General features: G+C 39.8%; 1 protein-coding gene and 4 non-coding genes across 5 annotated transcripts; all 5 read right to left on the minus strand.

The window, feature by feature from the left end:
• Positions 1–321: 321 nt before the first annotated feature.
• On the minus strand, positions 322–8,403 carry eif4a2 (eukaryotic translation initiation factor 4A, isoform 2). Its single transcript, XM_053497070.1, has 11 exons — positions 8,275–8,403; positions 7,423–7,480; positions 5,804–5,936; positions 5,567–5,706; positions 4,464–4,632; positions 4,124–4,233; positions 3,482–3,625; positions 3,018–3,155; positions 1,386–1,475; positions 1,215–1,294; positions 322–1,124 (listed from the first exon to the last, which is right to left on the minus strand). The coding sequence occupies exons 1-11, from the start codon at positions 8,301–8,303 to the stop codon at positions 980–982; spliced, it is 1,236 nt and encodes a 411-aa protein (XP_053353045.1). The 5' UTR covers positions 8,304–8,403; the 3' UTR covers positions 322–979.
• On the minus strand, positions 2,882–2,954 carry LOC128532126 (small nucleolar RNA SNORD2). The gene has a single exon (XR_008361272.1). It is a non-coding gene; the product is annotated as a small nucleolar RNA SNORD2 (small nucleolar RNA).
• Positions 3,230–3,421, minus strand: LOC128532103 (small nucleolar RNA SNORA81). The gene has a single exon (XR_008361267.1). It is a non-coding gene; the product is annotated as a small nucleolar RNA SNORA81 (small nucleolar RNA).
• Positions 3,832–4,010, minus strand: LOC128532096 (small nucleolar RNA SNORA81). Its single transcript, XR_008361266.1, has one exon. It is a non-coding gene; the product is annotated as a small nucleolar RNA SNORA81 (small nucleolar RNA).
• LOC128531841 (small nucleolar RNA SNORD2) lies at positions 4,337–4,411 on the minus strand. The gene has a single exon (XR_008361220.1). It is a non-coding gene; the product is annotated as a small nucleolar RNA SNORD2 (small nucleolar RNA).
• Positions 8,404–10,946: the final 2,543 nt, after the last annotated feature.

Below are 10,946 nucleotides of genomic sequence, written 5' to 3' on the forward strand. Positions count from 1 at the left end.
AGGAAAAGCAAATTTATCATAAATGCATTATAAATATATATATAAATTTGGAACTTTGTGCACTAAATAACCGTAACAAACTGAATGAAGCTTGAAATAAAAAGAACCTTTTAAGTGAAACCACATGCTGAAGAGGAAAAGAGAGAAAGACATTTTGATGGGGAAGAACATAAGGATCCCAAGTCCACAATATGATGGATTTGTTAAATTGGGAACTAAACAAAAATAAAGTAAATTAATAAAAGTGCATCAAAAAGGCAGCTTACATTTAGCGCTTCACCTTGTAGACTCTGATCAGCTCAAATGCAAAATATACTGAAAGAGATCACCATCCTCTCTTTATTGTCAAATGAGCCAAACACGACATGAAACATTTAAATCTTTTAAGACCCACTTTTAAAGAGGACTTCACACAAAGTACTAGATAATATACAATTAAATTAATACATTCAAAAAGGAAAACAAATAAAAGGAGGGAAAAAACAAGGATAAAAAGTGCCTTTGCGTTTACTGACTGGGAGGAGTGAGATAGGAGAGAGAGAGAACAAAGTTAAACTGCACACATGTGTTAGCATAACATAATTGGCAGACTTGATGCAGCACTTGTATCTTTTAGTCCACAAGTAAATCACTAAACGATGAAGAACGTCTAACACAGATATCTTGAACATACTAGGAAGAAAATACCTGATAAAGAACACATTTAAAGAACCCATTTTATTTTTTCTTCTGTAAACGCCACTAACCGGGTCGACACCGGTACGACGCCCACAGCTGTCCGCAAGAGAAAGTCACACGTCACGTATCGAATTCGCACGTCTGATCCGCAGCCAGCATTGAGGAGAAACAGGCTTTTTTTAAATATATATATATATTTTTTAGATCTTCCGATAAAACAAGCGCAAAATAAATGCAAGTGATTATTCTGTAGCTATCCCTGCATTTAAAAAACAAACAAACAAAACAAATCTCCGGCGGTCTAAATCAGATCGGCCACGTTCATGGGCATCTCCTCCACGGTGGTGTTGTAGAACGTCTCAATGTCTCGAAGGATCCGTTTGTCCTCTTCTGTGACGAAGTTGATGGCGACGCCTTTCCTGCCAAAACGACCTCCACGGCCAATTCTGGGAAGGGGAGCGCATTTTTTTTATTTGCATTTTGTTGTTTCATTTTAACAGACCATCATGCTGTGTGCGGGAGAGAATGCTCCTTACCGATGGATGTAGTTCTCTCGATTCGTCGGAAGGTCGTAGTTAATAACCAGGGAAACTTGTTGCACGTCAATACCACGTGCCTGGGAGATTGGGGGGAAAAATTACTGAATTAATCTACTCAGATCCACAGACAAAAACTTGTACAGGAAGCAGCTCATCATCAAGACTCACCAACAAATCTGTAGTAATCAGGACTCGGCTAGAGCCAGACCTGAACTCTCGCATGATGATATCACGCTCTTTCTGATCCATGTCTCCATGCTGTAAGAGAAATATGCGCGCTGTTTGGTTATTTATTTAGGATCAATTACATCTAAACACCAATCTTGGTGCAGGGAGATTACTTTTGGGGCACACGATCAAGAGACGGCTTTAAAAACGTAACAATGTAATATTAAACACCAAAATGGGTGTGATGTAACCTTAAAGGTTAAAGATTGAGTCGTCTCATTTTAAAGCATGATGTTAAACATGCACAGCTCTACTGCCTTCAGTAATGTTTTTAACGATCCCTTTGATCTGTATTGTCCGATTTGTCTGTTATGTTTCTTCCTAAAGTATTTAAATAAATAAAACATTTTTCTTCCTGAAAAAGTGAGATATTTAAATACATTATGGAATTCGTCAACTTAATTTTAACGTGAATCGATTCTGAATTAAAAACTGACCCAAATGCTGTGCACCATATCACCCCAATGGCGCGGTATTAGTACAGATAGTCCCCAACTTAAGAACGTGCTGAACTCAAAGTTATGCGCATCCGACACGAATATACAATGTAAATACCAATCCACTAGACTAATTGTCTCCTTTCCCCACACTGCCATCATGTGGCCAAAAGCTGTAACACACCTGAGGAAATTAATCTCACAAACCGTGTCGGCTCTGCGCATTTAAATTGCAAACGGAATCACAGGCACCATTTTGACTCAGAGCCGTTTTCCCATTGTGAATTCTGTTTTGTTAAAGACTAAATCGGGATTATTCACCATTACAGGACAGACATTTCATCATGCTCCTGGACTGATTCATTGAAACAGGTGAGGCCGACTCATTTCTCCCTCACAATATACCCAGGCTTTAGACATTTTATACATTCACTTATACACGGAAAATATTGTATATAATTGTAAATATTGGTATTTGGTGCAGTGCATTTCTTGTACAACACAGGCGAGCTATGTTCGCGATTTTGTTCTCATCTATCGTTTGTAGAATTGTGGTCCGTTCGTATCTGGAGAAAAAAACTGCCTACTACCTGCACTGTGATGTTTGACGTTTTAAGTTTAGATGTCCAGCACTGAGGAAAACGTGGATGCTCAATGCTAGTTTTGTTTGTTTTCTAGCACGGAAGCTACATCAAGGACTACTACAAAACCTGAACTGTAGAGGCAAAGTTAGAGCCCAAATCAAACTGGTTTTGAAGTTTGATCAAATACGAGTCAGAAAAAGAATAAGGTTTCAAGCATACGGCAAGACATTTAAACGATTAAATAGCTAAATAAATTTACATTAATTTTTGGCCACGTACTGAAGTCTGAACTTTCAACCTGATTTATAAAATGTTTACAGAGAACACTTGAAATGAAAAACCTATTTTTCTCCTCGAGCCGTTATTGCTGTGCAACCCCAAGTTACCTCCTGCACACTGTGCCAGTTGGTCAGAGGTATGATCAGTAAAGTAAGAAAAGTCTCTCCAGTGTAGTCAGTCCCGAAAGATGGTATGCCATCATTTCATACCCGACCCAACAAGCCAAACCTGACAAAAAAAACAAAGGGAAAAAAAAAAAGTTTTTTTCATACCAGTGCGGACACTGTAAAGTCTCTGGCGTGCATTTTTTCAGTCAGCCAGTCCACCTTTCTTCTCGTGTTTAGGAAAATGACGGCCTGGGTGATGGTCAGAGTCTCGTACAGATCGCAGAGCGTGTCCAATTTCCATTCCTAAGACACAAAGGAAGAGACTTTTTAGCGTTAACCCACAACAAAGCAATGCACAGCAAGCCGTGTGAATACTAAAGTGTAGCGCAGAATCTTGAGACGCAGGACACGGGACATTAAGAAAGAGGTCCCTCCCGGACTCGTTTCCGATGCTGCGTTTTTTTGTTGCTCTTCCTTCTTTGAGACGTACCATACTAGCATGATCGGCAGGGCTAAACCAAAAGGCTCAGACCTGCCGATTTTGGCATGGCGCTTTTGGAAAAGAAGGTGTTTGTGTTTCCCGAGCAAATCAGAGTGGTAATTTGTTTGCATGCGTGTTTAAAAACCACCTCTCTTTCTACGTTGATGTAGAACTGCTTAATACCCTCCAGGGTAAGCTCCTCCTTCTTCACCAGGATGCGCACGGGCTCGCGCATGAACTTCGTGGTCACGTCCAGGACCTCTGCGGGCATGGTGGCCGAAAGGAGCACCACCTAAAAGCAGACACGCCAGAGACGCAACGGTTATTTTACGCCCAGAGAGCGTATGTTAATCATAAAAATATCAAGATCGGACCAAGCTGTGATTTAGTGATCTAAACAGGACTAAAAAAAAATTTATATGATAACGTCAAGATCTACAAATTCCCTGCGACCACTTTCTACTTGCTTTTGCAAGTTTATTCAAGTAAAAACAGGTTAACTGTTGCACTGAGCCTTGAAACAAAGGCCACCGGACATTAAGAAAGAGGTCCGGCCAAGTTTCATTTTCGGCGCAGGGCACGTTCGTCTCCTTCCATGCTTTCACTCTGCTGGCATTATTACATAAACCAGGAGACCTGGATTCTGTAATTTAAGCACAGTTCTTTTGGATGGAAGGAGAAAGAAAAGAAAAAAAAAAAAAAAAGTTTTGTGGTTAAGATCCAGATCTGACTCAGATCCAGCCCCGCACCCCTGGATTTTTGGTTCCGCTAGAACACCACCCCAACTCACTTGAATGTTTGTGCTCAACTTCTGAAAGATCTCGTAGATCTGATCCTTGAATCCACGACTCAGCATTTCATCGGCTTCATCCAAAACGAACATCTTGATCCATTTAGGAGCTATGGAGGTGGGGGGAGGAAAAGAAAAAAAAGAAAAAAAAATTGATTGAACAAGATTTATGGAACCACTCATACAGGTCACACTATGCCACAGTAGAAAGAGCCGTGATCAGTAAAGTTAAAAAAAGCATCTCCATGATGTGTCAGTCCCGAAAGATGGTATGCCATCATTTCACACTCGATCCAATAAAGGGGAGGAGGGGGAAGAAAAAAAGAAGACTTGAGCTTACAGAGAAACCTCCTGTTCAGCATGTCAAACACACGCCCTGGGGTCCCCACGACGATGTGCGGCGCCTCCGCTTGGAGTTTCTGCATCTCGTTGCGCACATTGGTGCCCCCGATACAGGCGTGGCACGACGCGCCCATGTAGTCGCCCAAGGCCAGGATCACCTTCTGAATCTGTGCAGACATGATAAGAAATAAGTGGTCAGACATATGAATAAAATTTTTTTTAAAAGTGCCTTTGCATGAGCTGAAACAAAGCAGCATTTAGGCTCCGCCCACTGAACACAACCACGCTTTCAGACTGGAAAAAATTTCTTATAATCTCACTATCACTTCTCACTGGAACATTTTTCTTTTACATTCTGATGTTCGTTATTAAAACCAATTAGAAAAACTCAAAAGTTTCCATTTACTGTTTTATCGTAGGACAAACTAGCAAAAAAAAAAAAATACATACTTCTAAAATACATGCAGTCTTAAAATAGAAGAAATACACCATCATAAAATTAATACACTTTTGATTTAACAAAATGGGGAATCCTTTCATTTATGCACATCTAAGTAACTTTATTTGCTAAAGATCAATTTAGTTACTTGTTCCAGTTCTTGTGTGGTAAAACATGTTCCATCAACACTCTCCAAAAATGTGTTATGTATCTAAATACACTTTTTTTGTATTTGAGGTAAAATCCTCTATAATTCAGCAGGTGCTGCTTTCCTAACTACTCAAATAGTACCTTCAGCAAATAATTTGTTTAGCATGGTAAACTCTAAAATAAAGAGAAAAATGTATCAGGTGGTCCCTTTTGAGCATCCATTATAAAAATCGATATAACTGATATGAACAAATCACAGATTTACCCGAATCGTCTCATCTTACAAAATTTCAATATACACTTTTTTTTACGAAAACCTTCATTAATATTTATACGCACGCATGAAAACCGGACTTCCTGCTCAACATTAAATACAAAACGCATTAATTCTCAAGAGTCCACAGTTTTACAAAGCAGGAAGAAGAGCAAAATTGTACCTTGGATCGAGCCCCAAATATGCCGCCTTGGTCTGAGACACACTTAAGTTTATCATGACCTCAGGTACAGCATACCTGCTGAGCAAGCTCACGGGTCGGTGCCAGGACCAGAGCCTGGGTCTCTTTCTGCTCAATCTCCAACTGCTGCAGGATGGAGATGGCAAACGTGGCTGTTTTGCCAGTGCCTGACTGGGCTTGAGCAATGACATCGTATCCTGAACGAGACAAAACAAACAGGATTCACATACATCATCCGCTCTGAACTCCTCGTTGAAAGTTGTTAGTAAGTTTCTCTTCTCACAGCACAGTTACCTTTAATGCAAGGAATAATTGCTCGCTGCTGAATAGCCGACGGCTTCTCAAAACCATATGCGTAGATTCCTCGAAGGAGTGTCTCCTTCAGGTTCATGTCATCAAAGTTGTCCGTGATCTCGTTCCAGTTGCTCTGTAAAGCAAATACAGATGTTCATGTTAATCTCATGCGTTTTTTTTTTATGAATCGTAAAACTTTAAATTACACCATAAAAGTGCACAAGATTTTTAATACCAAGATTACACAAAAAGATCCTCATGATCACTACACCATTCTTGCATCATTTAAATCACCTTCTCTCTCTTTCAACAGCACTCGCACTGAGGTTTTAATATAAATAAATAAAAATAAACAAATCCCACACAACCAAGACACACACTCCTGGAGTCTAGCAGACTAAATCTGTCTCTGAAGAGACCATGCCACACGTATTAGGTGTACTTAAGTCTCACTTGGACTACACAAAATGGCAGCTGCTCTCATTTCTGCTCTATATGGCACTTCTGCACAAACTGGACACGGTAAAGCACCATGTTGAGTTTCAAAATTCTCCAAAATAAATAAATAAATAATCAATCAGCAGAGTTGTGATTAAAGCACCAGTCTTCTGAAGTTTCAGGTAAAAAGCTTTGAATTTCTGTCAAAAGGTTTTAATATTCTGTTCACTGCATTGGACACGACGTTGTCTGTTTAACATAGCTGCACACGGACTTGGAAACCTGACACAAGATGTTCTGGCTTTGATGTGCAATCTGGTGGACGTTTAAGTCTCTAGATGTAAACAAGATACGCATGTGCGTGTGTGTAAAAATGCAGTTCGCATAGTAGCTGTATATAGATACTTGCACAAATACAGATCTGTACCGCAAGATCACCACTCTTGTCGAACAATCAAAATTATTTCAAATTGGGCAAAAAAAAAAAAAAAAAAAACCAGTAAGAGGTAAATCTTGCTTGACTGCTAACTTGACCATTAATTGTTACATTGGTTGGCTGAGCAAGCTGTGCTGTTAACACCAAAGTTTACCACCTGTTAAAAATCAAATTTGATCATAATGGTTCTGAAAGCATCACAATTTTATAAATATCCTCTGCCATAATTATTTCTAAGCAAGTAATGGTGTACATAGTTCTGCGTGTACCACCTGCAGGATTACAAAGAAACAGTGACATTATACCTCCTCAAAACTCAACCTGACTATGAGCGCGAGCGGCTTCTAAGGCACATGGTTTTCAAATGACCAGCGCTTGAGGTTTTGTGGGACAAGTGTGTGTAATGAGTTGGTTTAAAACGTACGGTGTTTGGAGTAAACGTGCACAAAGAACATCTGCGCTCCTTACAAAATTGCTTATATATGCGAGGTAGATCAGCAACCATATTGCCAATCAAACTAAAAAAAAAAAAAAAACAGCCAATTCTGATTATTGGACAATTAAACAGTAGTTATTTCCCCTCCAGCTTTACTTAATCAAGAATTTTGGTCCTGCCAAACAAGGTCGTATTACACAGCCTTAAGTTATACTTTTTCTTTTTAATGACGATACAATGCAGTCGAAATGAAAGCAACATACTGATGCAAATCCAAAAACGTAACATTAAAATTGTTTAGAAAATTACCTCGATGATGCCATCAGGCTCCATTCCTTCTGGTCCTCCATGGTCTCGATCTCTGGAGCTGCGTTTGTAAAAGACAGACACGTGATTAACTGAAGCTTTAAATACTGCACAATGCATATGCAAAACACGCAGGCTTAGAAAAATCGGGCATTTTCTAAACCGCCACGTGGAAATCCTAAAAGTGTGGCTGAACCCCAATCGCAGCGCTGCTCCCTACACAAGCGCCCTACCTCCTACACTACCTGAGCGGCGCGTGCAGCCCGCGTAGTGCACTATACGTTCAAATGCGACGCCATTTATCGTTCAGGATTGTCATCAGGCCCCGAGTGATAAACGACAACCTCCACCAACACAACGACTTATAAAAGGGCAAACTGTGCCCTCGTCATGGAAACTGAATTAATATTTAAGGTCACGGTGCGAGTTGCACGGCTTTATATGGAAGCGTTCTGGGAAAATAAACGTACCCTTGCTAGGTTCTTAGCGTTAGCTTAACGTACAGGCCTCGGAATGAGATGCGGGCGTGACACCGTACGAGCATCGAGAACTTTCCTGACGAGACATGTATACATATTTAGTCAGTAACAATGACTTAGAGAATGGTATATCTCAAACAAATTAAATTCTAGCACCGGTTAGCTTAGCTACACTGAGGTACGTCGCGAGCTAGCTAGCCTGCTCAGGAACAGCGAGTAGGCCGTAGCGTGGCGCGCGGCCTGACCAACAAACAGCGTAAAAAAAACACACATACAAGCACGTTAACACCATGTCGGAGTTTCACGTAAAGGGAAAAAAAACTGCTCTCTAATAATCATAAACGATAACCCGGTGCATATTAACACCCGGACACACCTGTGATAATCAGCAGAACCGCTAGACATGATCCGCTCGCGACTTCAGCATCCACTCGGAAAGGAAGAGCGCGTGAATCTCAGGCGAGTTTTATTTAACCGGAACTATTTCGTTCCGGAGCGCGCGTGCACCCGGGGTTTAATCACGTCAGGGAAAAGAAATAAGTGAGCCGTGTGTTGGATATCGTGTGTGTTGTTGTTGTTGTTGTTGTTTTTTAGATTTAAATTTACGGCGGTAATTATTGCTGAGGAAAAGCCTTACGATTTTTTAATTTAAAAACAGATAGACAGCGCTTTTTGTTTCACCCGGAACTATATGACGAAGCGCAGGGATATTGCCGCAGTGCGGAGACGTGATGCGGCGCTACGGGGTCTCCGCCGGTTTGGCCTGATGGACATGCTGTACAAAAAACACACACATGAAACACATGTGTTATATAATAGTTTATTAAAACACACTTCCTGATACAAAAGATTTTAAAAATAAAATAAAACTTTTTTTTAAAAAAAGCAGCTTGGTGTTTATTCTACTATTAAAGGTTGTTCACTCATTTCTTTTCCTCTATATTTAAATTCTGTTTTAGTTTTATAATTTAATTCCTAAATATTCATTCTCCTCTTATTTCATTTATTTACTCACAAAAGTAAGTACACCCCTCACATTTCACCAAGCACTTTATTATATGTTCTGAAGGGACAATACTATAAAAATGAAACTTGGATCTACATTAAATGAGACTTTACAGGTGTTTTTGACTTGTTTGTATATCAGTACAGATTTACTGTCCTCTAACAATAACTCAACAAGCAGATTTTATTGTCTAAATAACTGGCAATGAAAATAAGTACACCCTAAGTGAACATCTTAAAACTGTGTCCAAAGTGTCAGTATTCTGTGTGAGCACCGTTCTTATCTAGCACGGCCTCGATCCCCCTGGGCCTGGACTTCACCAGAGCTGCACATGTTGTTGCTGATCATGAATCTGCTGGATGTCAGACACACGGCGCTTCACCACCTTCTGCTTGAGGACGCCTCACAGGTGCTCAATAAGGTTCAGGTCTGGAGACGTACTCGGCCACTGACAAACACATGAACATGATGAATAGGACACGTGACTTTGCATGGTTAAAAATGTGCAGCTGTTATCACTTAGAGTGTGCTCACTTTTGTTGCTAGCTATTTCAACAATAATAGCTGTATGTTAAGTTATACAGCTGATTGGCACCAGGCTCCAGACCGCCTGCGATCCTGCATACAGGATAAAATGTTTTATACAGTGAGTTAATAAGCGTGCCGTCACAGTTCGTCTTCACTTAAGGTAACCTCCAGTCCATTCTATCTATTTATATACGTATCTATATATTGAAGAGTTTTGCAGAAAATTATTTGAGGGGACATAAGATGAATAATAAAACGCATCAAGATCATTCACTTACTCACTCATCGTCTATACCGCCTTGTCCTGTATTTAGGTGTGGACCACATCACAGCCGTGCCGATATTTAGCACAACAGTACCACCTTAAGTGTGATATTGCTTAATTAAATATTACTTATTAATAACTAGATGTGCCTGCGACTTCATTGCGTGGAATTTAATTGCACGCTCATAAGTGCGTTTTAAAAAATGTACAATGCAACCCATTGAATAATGGAATGACCAAAAATCTTTACATGTTACCGGGAAGTGCGCGAATTATTATTATTTTTTTATTTTAAAACTTCACTCTTATATGTAATAATTAAAATAATAAATACAATATTTTTTAACAGGATGTCCAATGTCATATCATGATGATATTTAATTTTTGTTTTTATGAAAAAAATTAGCAATCTTTTTTTATTGTTTAATTGGCCTTGTCGGTTATTCAAATATCATTGAAATATATTGTTGTGAAACATTTAGTTGCATTTTTATACAAGATCACATTATCAAGGCCCAAACACTATAAGGTGCGATTTTTCCCCCACCCTTTTGGGTCTTAACATGCTCAAAAACTCATAAAAATTGGCAGACAGGTTGGAATCTGCTGCCATTAGGATGCCAAAGTATTGCGTGGCCCTGGGGCCCCCAGGGCCCCCACATGAGATTTTTTTGGATAGCTCCTACACACTTTCACATAGGCACATGAAACTCGGTACACATTTAGAGCTCATTGAGCCGAACAACTTTTACACTGCATGTCATGGGCTCAAATCAACAGGAGGTCTGGTTCACAAAACCCAATGGATTTTGATATACTCCTCCTAGGGAATTTATATGATCGCCAACAAACCAGGCCAATCTAAAGACTGATCTAAAGACATTGAGGATGTAAAATTGCGGAGGGTTTTTTAAATCTCAAACGGGTCAGCCATGATAATGCCTTAAACTCAATACCTTTCTGTGTGGCATTATATTGAGTGACATCACATTAAGTAACATCATAGTGTGATGCTTTTTTTTACAGCATTTGCGGCCTATTGAACACACGTAGACATCACAAATGTTAACACTTACACACACGAACACATCCCACACACACACACATGCACACACCTACCTCTCTCATGACCCACACACACGCACAAACATACTTATATCACAAATTTTAACACTCACACACTCACACACAGTAACAAGTCACATGTCTTACACACACATCACACAAATACTAACACACACATCACAAA

The sequence above is a fragment of the Clarias gariepinus genome, chromosome 1 (genome assembly GCF_024256425.1).
Source record: "Clarias gariepinus isolate MV-2021 ecotype Netherlands chromosome 1, CGAR_prim_01v2, whole genome shotgun sequence".
Taxonomy (NCBI): Eukaryota; Metazoa; Chordata; class Actinopteri; order Siluriformes; family Clariidae; genus Clarias; species Clarias gariepinus.

Excerpts from the sequence above, each read along its gene's own strand:
- eif4a2 (XM_053497070.1), bottom strand. The coding sequence starts at position 8,303 with ATGTCTAGCGGTTCTGCTGATTATCACAG. Across the intron at positions 1,295-1,385 it reads TGATTACTACAGATTTGTTG|GCACGTGGTATTGACGTGCA; the intron begins GTGAGTCTTGAT and ends CCAATCTCCCAG. Across the intron at positions 1,125-1,214 it reads CGAGAGAACTACATCCATCG|AATTGGCCGTGGAGGTCGTT; the intron begins GTAAGGAGCATT and ends TCCCCTTCCCAG.